Source organism: Trichomycterus rosablanca, chromosome 13 (assembly GCF_030014385.1).
Source record: "Trichomycterus rosablanca isolate fTriRos1 chromosome 13, fTriRos1.hap1, whole genome shotgun sequence".
In the NCBI taxonomy this organism is placed as follows: Eukaryota; Metazoa; Chordata; class Actinopteri; order Siluriformes; family Trichomycteridae; genus Trichomycterus; species Trichomycterus rosablanca.
Window position 1 is genome coordinate 37,413,622 of NC_086000.1, and position 25,272 is coordinate 37,438,893.

The 25,272-nt window shown below is 44.8% G+C and overlaps 2 protein-coding genes across 2 annotated transcripts in view; both read right to left on the reverse strand.

Annotated features, from left to right (window-relative positions):
• rab3gap2 (RAB3 GTPase activating protein subunit 2 (non-catalytic)) overlaps positions 1-9,120 on the reverse strand; it is a 38,274-nt gene extending 29,154 nt beyond the window's left edge. Inside the window, exons 1-2 of the mRNA XM_063006995.1 lie at positions 9,009-9,120; positions 308-381 (exon numbers count right to left, since the gene is read on the reverse strand). Of these exons, the coding sequence (XP_062863065.1) occupies positions 308-381; positions 9,009-9,120 (186 nt within the window). The remainder of the gene's footprint in view (positions 1-307; positions 382-9,008) is intronic.
• A 4,925-nt stretch (positions 9,121-14,045) lies between these two features.
• Positions 14,046-25,272, reverse strand: part of ppp1cb (protein phosphatase 1, catalytic subunit, beta isozyme) — an 18,763-nt gene continuing 7,536 nt past the window's right edge. Inside the window, exons 3-8 of the mRNA XM_063008076.1 lie at positions 22,624-22,854; positions 19,831-19,935; positions 19,676-19,747; positions 19,324-19,475; positions 18,469-18,603; positions 14,046-16,807 (exon numbers count right to left, since the gene is read on the reverse strand). Coding sequence (XP_062864146.1) covers positions 16,703-16,807; positions 18,469-18,603; positions 19,324-19,475; positions 19,676-19,747; positions 19,831-19,935; positions 22,624-22,854 — 800 coding nt within the window. The 3' untranslated portion in view covers positions 14,046-16,702. The remainder of the gene's footprint in view (positions 16,808-18,468; positions 18,604-19,323; positions 19,476-19,675; positions 19,748-19,830; positions 19,936-22,623; positions 22,855-25,272) is intronic.

A 25,272-nucleotide genomic window follows, 5' to 3' on the forward strand; every position in this document is an offset into this window, starting at 1 on the left:
GATGGTGAGTGAATACTTTTGGCAATATAGTGCACCTCATCATAACCCTGTAATAGCTGATACATGATAGTAATCGTAATCAATCTAGCAGACACACGTATCGTTTATGTATTATATTATCCAACTGTTGTTAATTGTTTGCTTCTTTAGAAGTGATGGAACTAGTGATGGAATCTTTTACTTATCAGTTTAGCTAATCGTGCATCATCATTTATGTCAAGTATTCAGTCTTATAAGCTGCTGAGTCATGTAGTGTAGTGTCTGGTATTACTGTGCCGGTTTGTGTAAAAGAAATCCAAACACACACCGTGGTTCCATCCTCGTTGGTCTCCGAGGCCTCCCAGGAGCCCCAGTCTGAGTCGTCCCATGCTAAATCGTTTCCTATAGAGACATGAAGAGAATAAGTCAAGCAGATCGAGGAAAATCAATGAAGATAAACGGTCGTGTTCTGGAGAGGCTCTCCACTAGATTTTGGGACACGTTTCTATTTAGCTAAAGCAGCATTAGTGATGTTGGGCGGATGGTTTTATTCAAAGCAACTCACAAGCAATTGAAAGTTAAGGGCCGAACAGTGGTAACCTGGCAGTGGTGGGGATTGAACAAGCGACCCTCTGATTACTAGTCTAGTACCTTAACTGTTATGCTACAACTGGCACTATGCTGTTGAGGTGAAACGTTCTCCTGGCATCCATCCCGGGGTCAGCCAGAACACAGTTCTGTGAGCGTGTGTAGCTTCATGGCCGAGCTGTTGTTGCCTCCCAGAACTTACAGTTAAACCAGATAGGCGCCAGAACCCCCCCATAAAGCTGTAATGATGTTTAAATCTTTCGCCTCACTGTCACTGGTTGGCGGCATTAAGCGCAATCTTAAAAAAAACACCGCCTGCAGCAGTCAGAGGTCGATTGTAGAGCTTTCAAAGAAAAGCTCAAAGACCCGAATCATCCAAAGTTTGGTGATACTTAAAACTGGCACAAAACGAAAAGCTGGTTTGTTCACTGTGCAGAGCTTTGATGGTACCACAGCAGCACCAGCGCCATGTTGCACGTCTATATTGTTTTATTAAGCGTATTAATTGTGGAGATCTTGGAATACCGTTTTCCTTAGCGAGTTCAGTTAGACCGACGCGCACTTTGCTGTGTTGGGCTCGCGATTTTTGCAGAAGTGTAAAGAGCTTCTCGTGTGAATGCGCCGGTAACAGCGTAACACTCACCACCGTGTTTACATGGTTTAGAATGTGCAGTAAGTGTTGAGTGAATGTGGAGGTTAGGATCGGGGCTCGTTCTGTCGTTACTGTACGTGGGACTTAATGAGACGCGGCTACATCTAACTATTTTATCTCTGCTATAAGGTGAAGCACGTTGCTGTGTGTACAGAACAGCATGAACACGAGCTGCACTCTGTTTAATATGGAGCGCTGGAGAATGTGATCATATGAACATAAACCCTGTTTACATTTAGTTCTGGGTTAGATTATTATCATGTACAGTTTAGTGTTAGAATAAAAGAAGCTTAAATGAGATTCTGAATGATATTTTTTGGAGGAAAATGAATCGTTTAGATTAGATAAGACAGTCTATAGTTAGTGGTAGCCCTACTTTATGTATTATATTGTATTATCATTAACCAGGACACATGAGTTTGATATCTCTGTGTGTTTTATGCACCCTTGGACCACTTTTCCCCCTCTTTTCTCCTCTCCAGCGTACTGTACGTGATGTATTCGTGGTCCTTGTGCAGCATGACTCAGTAAAGAGCAGACTCATCCTCCTCTCCTCGTTACCGCAGTGCTGCAGAACTAACGTCACCCTCGGTGCTCCGGTTCTGATCTCTCCATCCACCAGCATTAACCAGATCTGAGTCCAGATCTGATCACTCATCACGACATACTCTCGTGTTTAGGGTGTACATTTAACCCCCGTGTTAATCATGTTTAACACACACATGCATGTTTAGGGTGTGGATTTGGAACTGAAGGGAAATTTGTATTATCCATTTAATGATAACAAAAATTAGGGACAGTAGTAGCCTAGTGGGTGGAGCTTTGGGCTATCAACTGGAAGATTGGCGGTTCAAATTCAGGCTCTGCTATACAGCCACTGTTGGGTCCTTGAGCAAGGCCCTTAACCCTGTCCGCTCCAGGGGCGCCGTACGATGGCTGACCCTGCGCTCTGACCCCAGCTTCCAAACAAGCTGGGATACACGAAGAGAGAATTTCATTGTACTGTACACGTGTGTGTATGTATACAGTGTATCACAAAAGTGAGTACACCCCTCACATTTCTGCAAATATTTCATTATATCTTTTCATGGGACAACACTATAGACATGAAACTTGGATATAACTTAGAGTAGTCAGTGTACAGCTTGTATAGCAGTGTAGATTTACTGTCTTCTGAAAATAACTCAACACACAGCCATTAATGTCTAAATAGCTGGCAACATAAGTGAGTACACCCCACAGTGAACATGTCCAAATTGTGCCCAAATGTGTCGTTGTCCCTCCCTGGTGTCATGTGTCAAGGTCCCAGGTGTAAATGGGGAGCAGGGCTGTTAAATTTGGTGTTTTGGGTACAATTCTCGTATACTGGCCACTGGATATTCAACATGGCACCTCATGGCAAAGAACTCTCTGAGGATGTGAGAAATAGAATTGTTGCTCTCCACAAAGATGGCCTGGGCTATAAGAAGATTGCTAACACCCTGAAACTGAGCTACAGCATGGTGGCCAAGGTCATACAGCGGTTTTCCAGGACAGGTTCCACTCGGAACAGGCTTCGCCAGGGTCGACCAAAGAAGTTGAGTCCACGTGTTCGGCGTCATATCCAGAGGTTGGCTTTAAAAAATAGACACATGAGTGCTGCCAGCATTGCTGCAGAGGTTGAAGACGTGGGAGGTCAGCCTGTCAGTGCTCAGACCATACGCCGCACACTGCATCGACTCGGTCTGCATGGTCGTCATCCCAGAAGCAAGCTGACGCACAAGAAAGCCAGCAAACAGTTTGCTGAAGACAAGCAGTCCAAGAACATGGATTACTGGAATGCCCTGTGGTCTGACGAGACCAAGATAAACTTGTTTGGCTCAGATGGTGTCCAGCATGTGTGGCGGCGCCCTGGTGAGAAGTACCAAGACAACTGTATCTTGCCTACAGTCAAGCATTGTGGTGTTAGCATCATGGTCTTGGGCTGCATGAGTGTTGCTGGCACTGGGGAGCTGCAGTTCATTGAGGGAAACATGAATTTCAACATGTACTGTGACATTCTGAAACAGAGCATGATCCCCTCCCTTCGAAAACTGGGCCTCATGGCAGTTTTCCAACAGGATAACGACCCCAAACACAACCTCCAAGATGACAACTGCCTTGCTGAGGAAGCTGAAGGTAAAGGTGATGGACTAAACCCAATTGAGCACCTGTGGCGCATCCTCAAGTGGAAGGTGGAGGAGTTCAAGGTGTCTAACATCCACCAGCTCCGTGATGTCATCATGGAGGAGTGGAAGAGGATTCCAGTAGCAACCTGTGCAGCTCTGGTGAATTCCATGCCCAGGAGGGTTAAGGCAGTGCTGGATAATAATGGTGGTCACACAAAATATTGACACTTTGGGCACAATTTGGACATGTTCACTGTGGGGTGTACTCACTTATGTTGCAGCTATTTAGACATTAATGGCTGTGTGTTGAGTTATTTTCAGAAGACAGTAAATCTACACTGCTATACAAGCTGTACACTGACTACTCTAAGTTATATCCAAGTTTCATGTCTATAGTGTTGTCCCATGAAAAGATATAATGAAATATTTGCAGAAATGTGAGGGGTGTACTCACTTTTGTGATACACTGTATATGACAAATAAAGGATATCTTCTATCTTCTTCTAATGAGAGTCGCTGATGTTCTGTCCTAATTTATAAGATCATGGCTAACAGTGATCTAGCAGTAACTAATTGTGGTTAACTTGGTGGCATTAAAAGATCACAGGAGTTCAAAGACAATCCCAGTAATCCTTTGTGTCATTCAGCTAATGCCGAATTCGCACTACATGACTTTCAGCGTGTTGAGATCTCTGTACAGTTCACACTACACGACTGGATCTCTAGTAATCGGGAGTCTTTTAATGCCTAGTTCACACTGATAAGTTCCATATTCGAAAAGTAAACTCTGATATTTATATACTTGTTGAATAAGTTGTTAATGTAAATAGTTTCTGTAACTTGCTTCGGCAATACGAATGTCCTTATTTGTCATGCCAATAAAGCTTCCTTTAAGTTTTGAGTTTGAGTTTTCTAGCACCTTAAAAGAAAAGAGAAGCTTTTATTGTGAAACTACTGATGGGAGTTGTATTTTTTATCTTTGACCCTGCGCGGACGACTGAGGGGGCGTTTATTACGTGAGAACGCGGTACTGGAAGCGTGCGAGCTGTTATAAAGTTGTGGAATAACTTTGATTGTTGGTCTTTTATCGAGTAACACTGGTAGCAGAAAATGGTTAGCAACTACAGCGTCCCACTAGGGCTGGGCGATTTTGCAAAAAAAATGCAATTTTTTTGCATTGTAATTAAAGGCTGCAGAAGTGCAAAAATAGTAACAGCACCACTGTTTTAAGGGACTCAAACTTTATAACAATAACGATATCACAATAATTAACAATAATTAAAACAAAATAGAAATCTGAATTATCTATATCCTTTATAAGAATAGCTCACAAACAACTCTTATTTTAAATAATGTTCAGCAGAACCTCCTTACATTAGGAAAAAAACTACAAAAAGTTCTTTACAGGATTCTTAAAAGGAACACGAGCCTGTACTGTACTGTGCTGTGCTGTTTCCACCACTGAGTGAGTCTGTATCAGTATCTACACTGGGGGGGGGGCATCAAGTGATCACTCGGCTCAGCTTTGATTTTGTCCTCTTGTGATTTGGGGGGTGGATACAACATTTTAAACATGTAAGGATGTGTAATGTGTCATTTTAGTCCCATAAAACTTTCAAACTGTATTAACCACTATTATGTGTCGTAGAATGATTCGATTCTATTGAACGGCCCTTTAAGCCAAAATAAAGGAACCGATTCGCGCATTTGGGAGTCGTTACATACATACGGCTCTTTAAAAGGAACCGAGACAAAAGATCCGACTCCCTATCGCAGAATTCACTGCAGCAGTTTCCCAGACGCGATTTTTTTACTCAGTAACGGATGTGATTTAAAATGTAGCGAATTGCATCTTAATGAAACTCTTCTGTTTGTGTCTGGTTTAGCCGATCGTGTTTGCGCTCCTTATTCCTGAATCTAACCGTTACCGTGTAGAATCCTTGTTGTTTTCCGTTTACTGTTTTAGTTTTCGCTGGTTTTGGACACTGTTTTCGCCCTTTTGATATTAAACTTTCCCTGATTTATATTCCGCGAGCGTCTGCTCAGTTTCTGCCTCGTGACATGCTGGTATTTTAATTAAAATATAAAGTATGTAAACAATCGCGATTGTCACATTTCTAACATCGGGTGAAAACGTTCATGCGAATTAACCCAATTAATCGTGAAAATCACCCAGCCCTACGTCCCACCAACCTTTGATGAAGGGAAACCATACGAAAAAGAGTAACGTAACTTGTAAATTAATGCCCCCTTGTGGAGGCTTTACGTTTCACCTTGTAAACCACAGTGGGACCAGATTGCCACCAATTTCATTAATTAAGTATATTTCATTTTGTGTTTCATTTTGATGTTTAAAAACCCTAGTTTAAGGGGCCGCTCGGGTGGCGCAGCGGTAAAAAGAAACGCGCTGCAACCAGGGCTGGATTCTGAGAAGCGTGGTATCGAATCCAGCCTTGCTTTACCGGTTCGAAGCTGAGTGGCTATATGAGCTACGATTGGCCGGTTGCTCATGTCCCCCACATGGGACAAAGAACCGGATGTGGGTCTCTCTCTGTCAGAATGCGATCGCGTTCTCTGCCGGCTGATTGGAGGCGCTTACACAGAGATGGGAGAGGGTGCCCTTAGGGTGTGTCTCTCCGCATGCAACGCTAGGTGGCGCCAAACTCGTCGATGTGTGGGTGGCAAAGATGCATCTGGCTGCTGCTCGTGTTTCGGAGGGGATACGGGTTAGCTTCGATCACCTCCGTCAGGGCAGGGTTCGGCATAGACAGAGAGGAAGCACGATGCTAATTGAACAATTGGATGCGCTAAAAAAGGGGAGAAAAAGGAGTAAAAGAAAATAAATAAATAATAATTTAAAAAAAAACCTAGTTTACATATTTTGGGACCAATGAAATCACATAAATTTTTTTTTTTTTTTTACCCCTTTTTTCCCCCCACTTAAGTGCATCCAATTTCTTCCCGTCAATCATCCTCTCACTAATGTTGGTCCCTGCTCCTGATTGGGGAGGACGAGGCTGCTCCACGCCCCCTCTGACACGTGCACAGCAATCGAACATCTTATCACCTACACTTCACGAGCGCAGTGCGGTACAGCGCTGTGCACGGAGGACCACACCCCCTACCGCACTCCTTCCCATCTCCGGGCAGGTGCCACCAACCAGCCAGCAGAGGTCATAATTGCACCAGTCACGAGAGAGAGAGAGAGCCCATCCGGCTTCAGTCCCGCCCCTATCTGAACAACAGGCCGATCGTTGTTCACGTGGACACATCCTCACCCGGCAGGCAGAGCTGAGATTCGATACGATGTATTCGAGATCCCAGCTCTGGCGTACAGCGTGTGTTTTAGCGCTGCGCCACCTGAGCGGCATGAAATCACATTAATTTACTTTAATGTAAATTAAAGTCCCACAATCTAGTTGATTTTAAATCCCAGTTGTAACTGGGAACCACTGCCCTGACCGTGGAGAGCCAAAGACCATCATGCACGACCCCAACCAGCCGTATCTTTTCGACTGCTAGAGGTGACGTCTCACAGATAGCTGTATCACGTACAGAGAGTCACGCAGTGCTATCCGTGAACCTTGACCGGTCAGCAGAGGCCGTAGCTGCGGCAGTTCCCTTCCTCAGGCCGACCAACAGTGCCTGCTGGAAACCCAGGCTGGTCGATAACACAGCTAGGATGCAATTTGAGATCAAGATCCTAGCAAATCATGTCAACGTTGTCTGAAATCTAGGTAACAGAATACAGGACCGACACCCTCTAATGAGCAGCTGACTCAACAGGGCGTCCATCCCACTTAAAATCCCACGTCAAATGTATTTTTACCAGGTAACATTCAGTAATCAGAGATTATCACGGTCTTCTAATTAAGTGGTTCTCAACATTTTTCTTCCTTTTTGTGGACTAGAAAAAAAAAACAATTCAAGGACCCCCATGACAATCATTTTGCTGTTATTATGCTACTATCAGCTTAGACGCTTAAGCCATAACATTAAAACCACCTCCTTGTTTCTACACTCACTGTCCATTTTATCAGCTCCACTTACCATATAGAAGCACTTTGTAGTTCTACAATTACTGACTGTAGTCCATCTGTTTCTCTGCATGCTTTGTTACCCCCTTTCATGCTGTTCTTCAATGGTCAGGACCCCCCACAGAGCAGGTATTATTTAGGTGCTGGATGATTCTCAGCACTGCAGTGACACTGACATGGTGGTGGTGTGTTAGTGTGTGTTGTGCTGGTATGAGTGGATCAGACACAGCAGCGCTGCTGGAGTTTTTAAACACCTCGCTGTCACTGCTGGACTGAGAATAGTCCACCGACCAAAAACATCCAGCCGACAGCGCCCCGTGGGCAGCGTCCTGTGACCACTGATGAAGGTCTAGAAGATGACCGACTCAAACAATAGATGAGCGATCGTCTCTGACTTTACATCTACAAGGTGGACACGGTATTTAAAAACTCCAGCAGCGCTGCTGTGTCTGATCCAAGGTGCTTCTATATGGTAAGTGGAGCTGATAAAATGGACAGTGAGGTGGTTTTAATGTTATGGCTGATCAGTGTATAGGAAACGGTGCTGGTCAAGGGCCAGGAGGACTATTCTCTCTGTTACTGTCTGGGAAGCGTTTTCACGCCTTGAAAGCCTAAACGGAGAGAATGAGAAGCAGCTTTTTCCCCCACAAGCTATTGAAAATAAATCTATATGACATTACAAGAAATCTCCCATATGCTAACAGCCTATTGACTTTCCCATCCTATCATGATTCTTCTTTACTCTTCTTAATTAAATGCAACTGGACCCCTCTCTGGACTCACTAAGGCCTCCTGGAGGACCTTGACCGCCTGGTTGAATCTTACCCTGCATTACATTATCTGCATTTAACAGACGCTTTAATCCAAAGCGACTTACAATCATTGTTTAATACAATTTGAGCCATTGAGGGTTGAGAGCCTTGCAACAGTGCCAGTGGTGGGGCTTGAACCAGCAACCTTCTGTGATCACAAGTCAATCACCTAACCACTGAGCTACCACTTACCTTGCTTTGGAATCTAAAAAGGGGAAAATACACTGATGTGCACATTTACATTTTACATTATCCAAAGCAATTGAGGGTTAAGGGCCTTGCTTAAGGGCCCAACAGTGGCAACCTGGCAGTGGTGGGGCTTGAACCAGCGACCTTTGGATTACTAGTCCAGCACCTTAACGACTAGGGTACAACTGTCCTATAGACACAGTTTTATCCAAAGTGACTTGCAGTACTGGGACAGTATACAGTCAAAGCAGTTGAGGGTTAAGGGCCTTGATCAAGGGCCCAACAGTGGCAACTTGGCAGTGTTGGGGCTTGAACCAGAGACCTTTTGATTACTAGTGCAGTACCTTAACCACTAGGCTCTAGTATACATTATAAGTGGATCTCATATGGTTCTACATATAGAGACAATATCATTACATTACATTTAGTACAGATGAATCAGATCGATTGAATCAAAACTTTGCAGGTTTATACCCGTTAGTTCAAAGAGTCGATTCATTTAAGTGATTCTGAAATTTAACGGTTATGTTGTTTTATAAAATGCCAAACCAGCAGCTGCTAGTGAACCAGGTTAGTTAGTGTCGTGCGTCCGGTCCTGAGGTACCTGTTTGCTCCTTGTTGTCCTCCGGTTGAGAAGTTTTGTGAGTCTTAAAGAGAAAATCCCGAACCTGTCTGAGCTCCTGGACGCGACAGAAATCCAGCAGACCGCAGGACATCCTGGACCGATGAGCGCTGGAAGCTAACAGCTTTAGCCTGCAGCTAACTGATCATTAATACGCAAGTACGGTTTACCAACAAGCCCAAAAGACGCGGCAGAGCTTAATAATGCTTTAAAAAGACTCAGAGTTTGTGTATAAAACGTTCCAGTGAAATGTCGAGCGCTGGTTCGAATGATAATAATAAGCAAAAGTCGACATATGTGCAGCTCAGAACTGCTGCCTGTTTGGGTGACACATCTGCAGCCGGAAAACAACATTCACGTACAAGGCTAACGGCCGCGTCCCAAATACTTCATCACCGCCTACATAAGTGCACTTGTTAGGGTTTAACGTGAATGCGTTCTACACACAACGCAGTGCACTTTATATCCATTATAACGCGAGTTGGAATTAAACCACATCCTTCACAGGAGTCTGATGACATACTAAATATTTCTCTACTTTCATAGAATATAAAGATTAATTTTATTAAGACGATTATTGACTATTTATTGATTATTTTTTGTGTGAACTAAAAACAAACACTGACGCTGTTTGTAGGTAAACACGGTCTTAAACAATCGTCTTAATTTATTTTATCATATCCCCACCTGCTGTAGTGGTGGGGTTATAGCTTGCCTGAATTTATTTATTTATTTATTTATTTATCTAATTATTTATTTATTACGCCACCACTTTCTTAACCGCTTATCCAATTAGGGTCGCATCACTGGAGCCTATCCCAGCTTTTCAATGGGCGCAAGGCACACAGTAACACCCTGGACGGGGCGCCAGTCCTTCGCAGGGCAGACACACACACACCCATTCACCTATTGGTGCAATTCAGTGTCTCCAGTTAACTTAGACCCCACTTGGGGATCGAACCCAGGACCTTCTTGCTGTGAGGCAACAGTGCTACCCACCGAGTCACCGTGCCACCCTTTATTTACTTATTTATTGCCATATTATGTAAGGTGCAGTATGCAGTGCAAATGCACATTGTTAAATAATTCTTATGCAACAGCAAACACAAGATTCTCATGGACAAAAAAAGTCTTTCTGCATTCAGAAAGCAAAACCACAACCTACAGGGTGTCCCTAAAGTCTGGACACATAGGAAATATCACCAACTAGAACTAACTAGGTCGGCATGGTGGCCAAGTGGGTAGCACTGTCGCCTCACAGCAAGAAGATCCTGGGTTCGATCCCCAGGTGGGGAGGTCCGGGTCCTTTCTGTGTGGAGTTTGCATGTTCTCCCTGTATCACACAGTCCAAAGACATGAAGTCAGGTTAATTGGAGACACTGAATTACCCTATAGGTGTGTGTGTGTGTGTGTGTGTGCCCTGTGATGGACTGGCACCCTGTCCAGGGTGTTACTGTGTGCCTTGCATCCATTGAAAAGCTGGGATAGGCTCCAGCACCACCCGCGCGACCCTGATTGGATAAGTGGTTAAGAAAGTCAGTGAGTGAGTATAACTAGCTATATGTTTACTATAGTACACACACATACTGTACATATCACATCACAAATAGTGGAAAACACATTAAAGATGTTATTGATTAATCTTCTAATAAAATAAAATGTTGAAAGTATGGGACACCCTGTATAATAATAATAATATTTACATTATTGAGCAGAACCTTTACCCAAAGTAACTAACACACACAAATGCAGTTTAAGCAATTAAAGGCTGAGGGTCTTGCTCAGGGGCCCAACAATGACAGCTTGGCAGCATTAAGGCTTGAACCAGTAACCCTCTAATTACTAGTCCAGTACCTTAACCACTTAGTTCCCACTGCCCTACATTTAGATGATAAAGTCTTCATGCACACTTCATTTTCCTCCCTTTTTCTCCCAATGTAGCATAGTCATCCTGTCTTCCACTGCTGGTGGATCCCTGATTGCATTCGAGGAGGGTAAATTGCTGCTCACGCCTCCTCCGACCCGTGCGCAGTCCAAGCGAACCCCTTCTTTTCACGCATGCTTTCTGCACTGGCGCCTCTATCTGCTAACCAGGGTCCTTCCACAGCGTTTGAAGACCCCACCCACGTAGTCCGGTCATTTCCCCACCCAGCAGACACGGTGGCCAATTTGTCTCTGCTGCAGGCACTGCCAGTTGTGCCCGCTAGATGGTGCCCAGCCGACCGGTGGCAGAGCCGAGAAGCACACTTCATTGTTGACTATAATAAAACCGACACTGCCTCAGATTAAATATTTAGATTAGTTGAACTGGCCTTGTACAAAAATAGAAGTAGAATATAATTAATAATAAAAACAACTGTTAAACGCCAGACGCACTCCTCTGTATATTAATCTGCCCATCACATGAACTGTAGTTCTAAAAAGATGTGGTTCGGTGGCGGCATGATCTTGTAAACAAGCACATGCTAGCCTCTAATTCCCAACGGCAGGTGGGAATTATATTTATTAATTATAATAATAATAATAATAACCTCCACAAAATGATTAAAAGAGGACAGTCATGATGCCAGGATGATGCTTCTCAAAATTGCGAATGCTTCCTACATTAAATAACTGATTATTAGTACAGAGCCAATCTAAAAGGTTTTATTTGCAATTTTTAAAGACTGTTATTTATTAATTTTATAACCCATGTATTTTCCATAGAGCATCTTACTATGGAAGTGCGAACCAAAAAGAAAAACCACTCTTCACTACACATGATGAATTTAACCCGACGGAATGATGTCGGACTTTCAGAGAACGCTCACCTAGCAGCAGATCAACAGGTAACTACAGCCTCACACACAGCTCCCTGTTCCCTCTCACACTTTGGGAAACACCTGTAACACCTGTATTCTGTAGGTTTCCCAGCTGAGCTCTGTGCTAAATGGAGGATCCATCCGGACCCGCTTAGTGAACTGGCTGAAGCAGTGCTGCTTGTTCTGCTGGCTGGGTGATCGGTCCTGGCCCGGCACGCTCGTACACATCGGCCTGTGGCTGCTGCTGCTGTGGGTCCTTTCCAGTTTGCACATGGGCCTGCCGTGCTTCCTCCTGGCACTCGTTTACTGGATCTACATCACGTACGGAGGAGGCCACGCCCCGAGACCTTCCACACTTCCCACTGAATGGTGAAGCAGAAATGAGAATCAAAATGCTTATTAAAAGCGTAAAATCCATGGTACATGGGGTCTGTTGTGTGAGTTTATAAAGAGGCCCTGAATGCACCCCTGCCAATTATCCTCTCAACATCTTCCCCCCTGCTGGAAGCCTCTCTGTCACCATCCTAGAGATCCAAAAGCTTACAGGTTTGTCACTGTAGATCCTCTCAATTATTCACTGGGTCCACTGGGCACAAGCTGGAAAGCACCCTGAATCTGCACCAATCCATCACAGTGTTTCACACTTACCTATTCACATACTTACCTACAGAAATCCACCTACAGGCATGTTACACAAAGAGAACACGACAAACCTACTTTTACCAACTTCACACCAGTTTGTGCAGCTTTACAGCCCCCCAAGTTCCCTCTCAATCTAGTCATATCTAATTCCCCTGTGGTGGAAAAACCCTTAATGAAAAACCTCAGATACATTTGAAAAGTGTCTTACATTACAGTTACAGTATACACTCTGAGCAATTGAGGGTTAAGGGCCTTGCTCAAGGGCCCAACCGTAGCGACCTGGTAGTGGTGGGGCTGGAACCAGTGATCTTCTGATTACTAGAACAGTACCTTAACCACTAGGCTACAGCTACTGGATTGTAAGTCTCACACAGAGGCTCTGTGAATGCGATAACACAGGAAATAATAAACACCCTTATATACTTTCTTCGGTGAGCTTGTAGTACAGCGGAATATTCCACCGTTAACAGAGATTTCTTAGCTTGGACACAGGAACTGATTTAAATCAGCTAGAACTGGGTTTTGGACGTCATACAATCCAATTCACGTACACATCCAGCATTCTACTGTAGCTGTATTCTTGGAATAATGGAATATGACTACTGGCAATCATTCCCTAAGCATATCGACATTTTCTAAGTAGTAACTGATCACTCATAACTAACACACGCCCCTCTGCTCACACACTCTGGCACATGGAGAGCCGTATCACGCACGGAGAGTCACACACTGATCCCCATTATCCCCAGTCTCCATCGATGTGCAGCGCCATAGATCAGCCAGCAGAGGGCGTAACTGCAGCATTTAATGAGGAATCCCTGCGGCCCCCCCTCCCTCGGACCAGCCATTCATCGTTCATGTATCAGAACATTATCAATAATAAAAGGCACACTTCTCTATATTAATCTGCCCTTCATATGATCCGTAGTTTGTATAAAGATGTGGTTCGTGGCTGCATGTTCTTTTGAGCAAGCACGTGCTAGCCATACCCTTCCAGATGTGCAACGATGCTTAGGTAGGCGCTACGTGTCAGAGTAACGTCCACATGGATGGCAGGACCCGAGGTTTCCCAGCAGAACGTCGCCCGAAGCATCACACCGCCTCCGCCGGCTCGCCGTCTTCCCATAATGCATCCTGGTGCCGTGTGTTCCCCAGGTAAGCGGCGCACACGCACCAACAAAATGTTCACTCGCTGCCTGATATATCCCCCCCACTAACAGGTGCCGCGATGAAGAGATGATCAGCGTTATTCACTTCACCCGTCAGTGGTCATAATGTTATGCCTAAAAATAATCCTCCATACAGAGAGCGGTAGGGGACGGTCATTCTTACGGCTGTACGATGTTCATCAGAATTGCAAATGCTGCCTACATTACATAACTGATTATTAGATGATTAAATAGAGCCGATATATATAAAAAAAAGAGAGTTGCTAGTTTGGACGTGAGGTAAGAGAAAGATTTATGACTGTAAACAATGGAAATAAAATACTTACATCTGCAGCTAAAGCTTTATTTATTATTGTTCTGCAGCTTAATAAAATACAACATTGAAATAATAATAAAGAGGCATTACATTTTAGTACTTCCATTTATTGAGTTTGAAGAAAGTGAAACCAACTTATACAAATCTCAAAGCTCTTGATATTTTCCCGACATCCAATCATAAATTAAGAAAAAAAACACACACACAAATTAAAATACAAAGACAAACGTCTATGAAGCAACACGTTCTGAACGAAGGAGTAAATCGCCCCCTCCAAAAAACCAAAGAAAAGAATGAACGGATTCTCCTGCAGTAATGCAGGTTTATAGAGGACGAGAATTATTTCCCATCTACTCCGGATCGTTAGTGCCGCCGAGCAGCTCTGATGTGGGACAATCACCACCGGTATCCCGCACCAGAGTACCATGTAGTGCCATCATCACTTATTCACCACCGTCACCGTCGATGTCAGTTTAATACACACAAACCAACCACCGATCCGCACGTCGTGTACATTCAGAACCAGACCCAGTGTTTAAGAGGAATTCTGCTTAATAACCAGCCAGATTCCACTAGAAAATCAAAAACTCACTACACTAATACTGTGCTTCTGATTAAATGCTGTAATTCATTCCTAAAGAAACCACAACAATACTGTGTTTAACTGTTTACCCCCCCCCTCGCCGTATTATAAATGCTATGAATGTTATTAAAGCAAAAGAGCAAAACACAGCGTGCAAATGTGTGTGTGTGTAAATGTGCAACTACACCTCCTATATAAATCAGCCTCCAGCTTTTAGTTCTGAATATTACTTTTAGATACTGAAAATGAATGAGACCTGAATGGGATTTCTGAGTGACTTTTGAGGATTTGAGGGTTTTGCTCTGAACAGCCTGGCAGTGGTGAGTGGTGGGGGTCAAACCAGCGACCATCCGATCGCTAGGTCAGTAATTTGATCATAAGCTGAGCTTCCCCGACTCGATTATTCTGATCTGACTTGTGATTTGTGTTTTCCGCTGTAAAAGCAAGCGGCGGCAGCATGAACAGTCCCTTATATAGAACGTTATTGTTTACGTTGTTGTTTGGTCATCAGGATTTTAACGTCATATTTTACACTTCGGTTACATCCACGACAGAAGCGGTAGTTACTCGTTCCACAAGGTTCATCAGTTCAGTTCACAAGGTTATATCAAACACAGTCATGGACAATTTTGTATCTCAAAGTCACCTCACTGGCACGTCTTTGGACTGTGGGAAGGTCACTGTAGCTCCCCACGCAGGAGTAAACCGGAGTAAACCCACACAGACACGGGGAGAACATGCAAACTCCAGCTTCTTGTCGAGAGGCGACAGTGCTACCCAACCCTGGGAAGTTATTTAAACTTGTGTTGAGGTTGATGTTTATTTAATTTGACTATGAAATGATATAATTACTAAATATAAAACAGAACGATATTATTTTCTGCATGACCCACTTTATGTATACAAGAACATAAACCAAACACAGTTCTGTTCATTCTATTTAACGATGGACGTGTATCCAGGGTGATTTATGCTTTTAAAATACTTTAACACCTCATTTCATAGTAAACCTGGTGTTTCTGATAGTTATAAACATCTGGGACGTTTCATTTATGTATTTATTAGGATTTTTAGGTCATGTTTTACACTTTGGTTCCATTCAAGACAATTCCGGACAATTTAGTATCTCCAGTTCACCTCACTTGGACGTCTCTGTACACGGGGAGAACATGCAAACTCCACACAGAAAGGGCCCGAACCGCCCCACCTGGGCATCGAACCTTCTTGCTGTGAGGCGACTGCTACCCACCCCCTTGTGACTGGTATGTATTTAATTTGACTATATAATGATATCAGCCAGGCGCTCGGGTGGCGCAGGGGGATATCCCGCTAGCACACCAGCACCTCGGTTCGAAACTCGGCGTTGCCGGTCATCCGGTCGGGCACTAATTGGCCACCGTGTCTGCGGGGTGGGGGCCGGACTCTGTGTGGGTCGGTGGATGTTGGTTGGCGGGAGAGACGCCTGTGCAGAACGCAGGGGGCGAGAAGTGAAGGGCTGCATACGTGTCGATACGATCAGATATCCAGATCAGAAACGGCGGCGTGACATCAGAGCTTAAAAAGTTGCATTATTTTACTCTCCGTGTATGAAAAAAGCCAGAAAAAATGTGTCTTCATCAATAAGTCATGCAGATCAGAGTTTCTGCATTCATGTTGAGTTTCGCATGTTCACCGTTTCCCCAGTAATTTGTTCCTGTGATAAATAATGCACATTTTTAAAGCTCCAACGAGTCTGAGACTGTGCTCTAATATAATAATGAGGCTGCATTACGTCATACTGTAGTTGTGTGTGTGTGTGTGTGTGTGTGTGTGTTAAATATTCAAATGAAAGTCTAGTGTATCTAATCTCAAATAAACACTGTAGAAATCACTTCCATTAATACTGTATGAGAGAGCGAGAGAGCCAGAGAGAGAGAGAGAGAGAGAACCCCCTCCTATTAGATTCCATATTACAATTAATATGATTAAAAATACCACCGAACAGGCAGAGCGACATAAAGAAAGCGGTTGTGACCTGGTCACGCCAAAGTTTATATACACCAACGTTAAGAAAAGTGTGAGGGTAAGGGGGGGGTGTGTGTGTGTGTGTGTGTGTGTGAGATTGTGGGCGAGTGCCGACGCCAGACCGCGTACGTGGGGGGCCGACGACATACGGCGCGGGCCGTTCACCTCTTCTTGGGCGCCTGTGCGGTGCGGGGGGGCGTGACCGGCCGACCGGAGTTCACCCCGCCGTACTGATACTTGGCCTTCTTCTCCGAGGGCTTCAGGATCTGAGAGAGGAGAGAAGAAATGACGCGTGAGAAGTGACGAGAAGTTTAACGACACCACGTCCAAAAATGCACGTCGACGAGTAGCGAGCGATCAAAGTTTGTGCGCTGACGTGCAGCGTAAAATCAAGGAGGAAAAATAAATGAATCCGAGTGGATTTGGCAACACGAACAGCAGGGATCGTTCTGTAGTGAGTCGGTCGAGAGCCGAGTTTTGATCGCCAAGCCGGCAAATCTAGTTTTAAAGTTTTAAAGACGTCGAGTTTCCAGGTATTTTTAACATAAGGATGTTTGGGGAAACCTGGTAATGTGTTCCCGCTCCCAATTTGGACCTTTCCGATTCCCTACTGCGATTCCCTTGCTGCATGCACCATCCCCACACTAACCGAAGTCTCTGGCCGCTTCTTTTCACCTGCCGGCGGAGTCGTACGGAGGGTCGCGCTCTGCCCTCCACTGATCATCCACTACATGTCGAAGTACTGGCACACTGACCAGACAGTCAGTCGGTCAGATCATCACTCAGAATTAAGGCGCCTCGGTAGGAGCATTTTAAGAGATCTAAGAATTTAGACACGCCCTCTTCTCAGGAGTGTAGGATGATGGGAAATGCGTCTGTCTACACAGATCGCTAGGTTTTCGGACAGACCCTATATACTAGGGGTGGGTTTATAAAATCGATTTTTCGATTCGAATCGATCTTCATTTGAACGATCCGATATCGATTCATATGAGCGCGAGCTCGGTCTTTTAAACACGCCCCTTTTTACGGCGCACACGGAGATCCGTTACCTTCTTTAATCTCGCGTGACCAGCCGCTGTTTTTTCGTGCAACGAGATCTGACCTGCGCATCAGTCCAGCATGGCAGAAGCTCCAGTAATGAATACCTGGTTCACACGACACGAGTTCTGCAGATTTGCCGGCTCGGGAGCGACTCGGCTCTTAATCAATGTGAAACGGCGAGGGGAAACGCACGGGAGAGGTTGTAAACAGGTGGAGCAGGGGCGTAATATAGTTATCGTTCTCTACAAAACAAAATATTTATTAACCTCCAACTTCAGAACCATCCCTGTTGGTCGTGTTGCCAAATCCACTCAGATTCCTCTATTTTTTTCTCTTTGATATTACGCCGCTCATCAGAACACAAACTTTGATCGCTCGCTACTTGTTGGAGTATCTTAGGACGTGGTTTCATTAAACCCCTCGTCACTTCTCACGTGAGTGACCCCCCCCCCCCCCCACCCCCCCCCCCCCAACACCCCCCCATCACCCATCAGTCGTGCAGTGTGAACCGTACAGCGACCCGGCAAATCAGAAAGTCGTGTAGTGTGAACTTGGCATAAGCTGTGCAACAGTGTCAGACATATAAAATAATAATAAAAAAAATAAATAATGTTACTGTTTTTTGTTCCGGATTACTTATTTATGTAAAAACAAATATTTTTAATAATGAGCGTTCTTTGTACAATGATCACATTCGTTCTCTGAACATCAGTACATATTTAAACAAAACCTGTTAATGTAACTCAAATACGCCTAAACGTGTTGAATCGAAGATCGAATCGGGACCTTGTGAATCGGAATCGAATCGATCCAGGAAATTAGTGGCGATACCCGGCCCTACTACATACACTTGTGTTCAAACGTCTACAGACTGGCGTCTCACCTGGAACGAGCACATGAGAGACTCGTCCACGCTCATCATGCCCCCGGCGTTGTCGAACTCTCCGCAGTAGTTGGGCGCCGAGAACAGGGTGACCAGCTGGCGCTTCGCGAAGAACTCGTACCCGTCCTCCACCACCTAGAATTACACACGGCACGGTCATGAACACTGGGACTGGTAAGGGTCGCGGTGGGTCTGATCCATTGGGTGAAGAGCAGGAAACACCCTGGACAGGTCACCAGTCCAGATCCCCCCACTACGAATAAAAGCTTCAAACGACAGCTTGTCTAAATTAACTCACTGTCCATGTTTTCAGCTCCACTTACCACATAGAAGCACTTTGTAGTTCTACAATTACTGACTGTAGTCCATCTGTTTCTCTGCATGCTTTGTTACCCCCTTTCATGCTGTTCTTCAACGGTCAGGACCACCACAGAGCAGGTATTATTTAGGTGGTGGATGATTCTCAGCACTGCAGTGACACTGACATGGTGGTGGTGTGTTAGTGTGTGTTGTGCTGGTATGAGTGGATCAGACACAGCAGCGCTGCTGGAGTTTTTAAACACCTCACTGTCACTGCTGGACTGAGAATAGTCCACCAACCAAAAAATATCCAGCCGACAGCGCCCCGTGGGCAGCGTCCTGTGACCACTGATGAAGGTCTAGAAGATGACCGACTCAAACAGCAGCAATAGATGAGCGATCGTCTCTGACTTTACATCTACAAGGTGGACCGACTAGGTAGGAGCGTCTAATAGAGTGGACGGTGAGTGGACACGGTGTTTAAAAACTATATAAGTGTGTATATAAGGCCCTTAATCTTTAATTGCTCGAGCTGTAAATGTGGCCAGTTTTTACCTGATGTGCTCTGCAGATAAGGTCCAGATCATGGCGGTTGAGGAATTTGCTGACCACATCGGCACCAAAGGTGAAGGACACGCCCCGATCGTTCTCCCCCCAACCCTGCACGTCTTTATCGGGGTCCGACCACAACAAATCACACAGCAAACCTGCAAAAAGCAAAAATCACACTCCCTCGTTATTCAGTCAGATCATTTAGAATTAAGGCGCCTCAGAAGGAGCATTTTAAGGCATCTAAGAATTTAGACACGCCCTCTTCTCAGAGTGTAGGATGACGTAAATGCGCTAGGTTCTCAGACAGACCCATTAAAGCTGGACAGTAGTGATATTTCCTGCTGCGTGTACACACCTGTATCAGGGACGTCTGTGGGCCTCATGATCCTCCTGATCTGCTCCATTGACTGCAGGTCAGGAGAAAGACCTGCACAGAGTGATAAGATACGACTGTTTATTTCTCAGAACTGAGAGTCTCAGACGGTACGACGTGTGTTGAGCATCTAGTACCTCCATGGCAGCAGAAGATCTTCTCATCGATGATGGCAGCAATGGGGAGACAGTTGAAGCAGTCAGTGAAGGTCTTCCAGAGCTTTATGTTGAACCGACGCTTACCTGTTACACACACACCAGAGATGTTCACAAGTCACAAAATACGAGTCGATATAATCTACACTAAACATATATTATAAATGTAGCGCAGAAATAAAGAAATAATCTGTAAGTTCAGATAAAAACAACAACAGATTAGCGAGTGTATTTAGCCGTTTTACTTCGTGTCTTTACTTTCCTCCTCATCGTGTAAATGAATGTAATTTCTGTAACAAGAAGGTTCCAGTTAAAAGCTTCAACTGATACGTTTTGTTTTCATTACAGAACAAAAGCGCTCGATAAATCACGGCACAGCGGCCAAAATCCCAAACACAGCAAAAACCATCATAACCGCTGCTTACCTTAGCTTCTGTTCTTCCAGATGCTATTACATTTATAAGCGTGCGTCCCATTAGGAACAGAATCCGTTATTTTGTAAATGTGCTTATAATTAAAAACCTCCAAACTTTTCCCGGTGGTGAAGTAAAACAGGAAGTGGTTAGAAAGCCGATCGAGCGTTTCATTACCACGTCATCTGTGTGACGCAAACCGAATAAATGCAAATAACAGCATTTCTTACTAACAATTACAATCAGAAGCTCTGATTGGTTCAGAAAGCGCTCGTTCAACCGTCAGCGCAGATTCTGTAGGAGCGTTCCATTCACCCCGGTCGTTCCTGTGAAGTGCACTACGTAGGGTGATCCACCATTTTAAGTAGGGAGCGACGCTTCATCACTACGCCGGAAGCTGGCTGGAACATTTACACATTGCGTGCGTTGTGGGTTAAGACCAGTATTGTGGACCACAAAACTTGGAGGCAGAGGGCGGGGCCGGCTAATCACACACGGCTGGCAGCAGATAAACAGCCCAGCTGCAACGCAGAGGAGGAGAGGATAAAAAGGCCCATGTAGTGAGCAGAAGGAGAGGACTCTCCAGGAGAAAGCCACGCACTAACCCTTTTGTTCTCTCTCTCTCCCTTTTGCAACAGGCCACACAACGGACTCGGACCCTTAAACAAGTCGCGTTTGACTCTGGCTCTCGCTCCCTGCATGCCGAGCCGTCTCCGGGGCTGCCGCTGACTCTCTCTGTCAATTATTGCCAGGGCTACGACGCATAGTGTTCCTTTGCCGCCTCACTTGGGGTGTAGTTTTTAGTTCATTTTTTCTTTGCATCCGTTTTCTGAGCCTGTAATAAACCTTATGCTATCTGACTAAGCCTGTGTCCGGTATGTGTGTTCAGCCCAGATGTCGGTTCCGTTCACAATATATAAAATTGTCACATGTAACTAGGGCTGAAACGATTCCTCGAGCAAATCGATTACTAAAAATCATCGATTCAAATTTTTTGCATATCGAGGAATCGTTTAATCCGCACGACCATATACAGCTCACGGTGTTTCACACGGACGACTGTGAAGAATCTGAGGGCTGCGTCCCAAATATCTCAAACATGAACAGGACTTAACAGGACTCGTTTCGGGTTCTTTTTGCGGACAGTTTAACGAACGCCGCGTATCTGGACACGTCCGCCGCTCCTGCGGACCGAACGTATCGGTTTAGGACGCGGCCGAGATTTGATAGCGCGGACTGCAAGATATAGAGAGAAAATAGCGAACAGGAGGAGACCGGACAGAGAAAACCACAGAAAGTTTGAGATCATTTTAAGCTGATAAAACTAAAACTCAGTAGAACATCCACACCATCAGAGCGTCGTGTTTACTTTACTCATGTTTACTGACTTTACTTCCTTTCAACCACCACAGGCTTTTATGAAGATTTAGGCACACACACACACACACACACACACCACACACCTACACACACACACACACACACACACACACACCACACACACACACACCAGATCTACCTCATCTAGAGACACAATCCTGACAGATTTTTATCCCCCTACAAACACCACAAAACCTCCCAACAAAATATTAAAGCTTTATGTTCTGCGTGAGCTGTAGCTGAAACTTTGAGTTTTGAAAGTTGCACAAATTACAGGCTTACGTTCATGTATTTTTGTTTATTATTATTATTTATGACTTGATGACCTGATGTTTCAGGCTGCCTGTTTACATTTTAAAAGTAAACTGATTTATTTTTTATTTACATATTTTTGCATTTAAAAAATGTTAAACTGTCCTGTATGCAAGGAATACAAATGTACAGTTTGGTTTAAGAAACGCGTCTTATTTAATCTAATATGTATTTGTTTTTGCTCTTCGTTAAAGCAAAAGTATTTCTTATCCGATGACTCGATTAATCGCTGGAATAATCGATAGAATACTCGATTACAAAAATAATCGATAGTTGCAGCCCTACACGTAACTAATGTTAACACGTGCTGACGCTAGGGACTCTTGTCGTTCACGAGTCATTTTTTGCGACTCATGAGTCATTTGAAACGAGTCCGAGTCGAGTCTGAAGTCGCTGTGTGCGCCACTTACGTGCGACTCGGACTCGACTCCCCGTCTCTGGTTCACGCTTTCTGTTGATGAGCCTCTCAAACGTCCGACACGACAACCAGCAAACTCACTGGCGCACACCGCTGCCGTCACATGATACACGCCAACCGTCCGACTGGCAGCACGGGTGGTTTATTTAAGCGCTTTTTCGTATAAATGTTAGACGGGCACCTGAACGGACGACGACTGGCTCGCCCGAGGGTGGAATACTGGAGGAAAAAGCCTTGATTATTAGGACTCACACTCGTCGTAGAAGCCGTAGATGCGGTTGATGGAGGCGCACTCGTGGTTCCCTCTGAGCAGGAAGAAGTTCTCGGGGTACTTGATCTTGTAGGCCAGCAGCAGGCAGATGGTCTCCAGCGACTGCTTCCCTCGGTCCACGTAATCCCCCAGGAAGAGGTAGTTGGCCTCCGGGGGGAATCCGCCGTACTCGAATAACCTCAGCAGGTCCGTGTACTGACCGTGGATGTCGCCTGCAGGACGGAGAGTCAGAAACTTCTTTGATTAAAATACGAGCTGAAGGAGAAAGAGATCTGAGCAGAATCGGAGTGATCAGATATCATCTGCTAACAAAGTAAGACACAAAAGTATATGGACGCCACCCAGCTATGTCATTTGGAGAGGAATACACGTCAGCAATACAGATGAAGGCTGAGGGCCACAACCAGACAGCAGGTACCTACTGGTTTGGTGCTTTGCCTCACTCACGTCGTCATCATGCCTAATTTTAGCTGAAGGAGTCAAGGACTAAGTAAGCATCTGAGTAAGCATCTTCTTTTAGTAAAGATGCCCTGATCCCAAACTGGGTACCTACAGGGTTCTCTCATAACTGCTGCAAATATGACCTCTACTAACCGGCCGATGGTGCTGCACAGAGACGGGGGATAACGGAGATCAGTGCGTGACTCTCCGTGCGCGATACGGATCTCCATATGAACCTGCCTGGTGCAGGTGGAAAGAAGTGGTCGGTATGTTGTAGTACAGGAGTATTATTTTACTATCTTATGTTTTATCACTCATCTTTTATAACCTTGTGTCTGTCCTCTTTCAACTTCTTTTGAATTGTAAAGTGTCCCTGTGTATCCTGAAAGGCGCTTATAAATAAAATTATATTATTATTATTACTACTGCACACGTGTCGGAGGGGGCGTGTGTTACTCATGACCCTCCTCGATCAGGGATGGAGGCCTGCAGCATTCAAGATGAAATAGAATCAAGGTTTGGGTGGATCTTTATTATCTAATTATCATGTGTGATCCGTTTCACCATGGCTTCATCCTGGTCATGGTCACAGCGGGTCTGATTCGTCGGGCGTAAGGCAGGAAACACTTCGGACGGGTCGCCAGTCCATCGCAGGGTGGCCGACATTTTTAGCAGCGCCGATTTTCCTGACTGTGTGTCTTTGGGCTTGTGGTAGGAACCAACGTGGATACAGGGAGAACGTGCAAACTCCACACAGAAAGGAATCGGACCCAGGATGTTGTCGCTGCGAGGCGACGGTGCTACCCACCGAGCCACAGAGGAAATAATCAACGAGGAGAACCGTATTTGGATTTTAGTTTTATAAACCTGTGACTGAATCTGTATACACACCTTCCAGCCAATCAGAACGCATTTTCTAGCCAGGGTATAATAAATAATATCAGAAATCGATTGATTGATTAGTTTTAGAGCCGTACCGACACACTGGGGTCGTTTATACGGCCGTACTCAAGTTGCTTCTTCACTTTGTGTCATTTAAAACGAATTATAAAAGATGTTTTAGATTTAAATATGTTAAAAAATTTATTATTTTCCCTGGTGCTGTAGATTTAAGCACATTTCTTGTCTCGTTTTCATAAAAAAAAAACCTCAGTCTGTCTGAGTTTAGTGTTTTGCAGTCTCTCTTTACATCGATGGCAGGTTGGAGCATCTTCCCTAGTGAGCTTAGCGTGTCCGATTCGGCATCGTGTGAGGATGTAATATTAGAAAGTATCTGCACATGTAGATCTCGGACCGCAGGATTTCTGTGGGCGGCTTGTATCTATCTGGCTGAAGAAGCTCCACCAAGTGGGAGAACGAACTATTTCTGTTAGGATGTTGGGTGGAGCGTGGGACCGCTGTGTGTGTATGTGTGTGTGTGTGTGTGTGTGTGTGAGGAGATAAAGAGTCGAGGGAAGCAGCGTGAGATATCCAGAGTCAAAAAAGGACGAGAGGACAGGTGAGACGAGGCCGTGCACGTGTTATTAATAATCTCAGGGAGCACAAACGTGTGACCTGAGCTTCTAATAAAAGCACCTGACCAGGGACGGTCGTGCCGATTCACCGCTCTCGGGGTTATAGATGATTTTTAGGATGATTCAGATGAGAGCAAGATAGTAAATAAGAATAAAAAAACAACATCACATGTCTCAGCCGGTTTAAAAAGCTCTGCTGTTTGTGGACAGAACACCGCACTAATTTCATTTATTTATTTATGTATTAGGATTTTAACGTCACGTTTTTACACAAGATTCATCAAACACAGTCATGGACATGTGGTCACACTACACGGCTGGACCTCCTGCACTCGGGGGGTCTTTGAAGTCGTCGTGGATTTCACACTACGCGACTGATCGGCGACAGGGGGTCACACACTACACCGTCTATCACCGGGACGAGTCCGTCCGGGCTCCCAAAGCACGTTTCGTCACGAAAACACTCGCGAGAAGTGACGAGGGGGTTTAATGATACCGCGTCCAAAAATGCGCGTCAACAATCAGGGCTCTAGACTGACTTTTTGCACTTTTTTCGACCGCATTGCATTTAACACCTCAGTTTTACAGGTTCACTTTTTTTTTTGTAATCGCCGTCCATACAGGCAATATTGACTTGTAAATGATTAACTAACAATCTGGTCAACATGAAGTTCT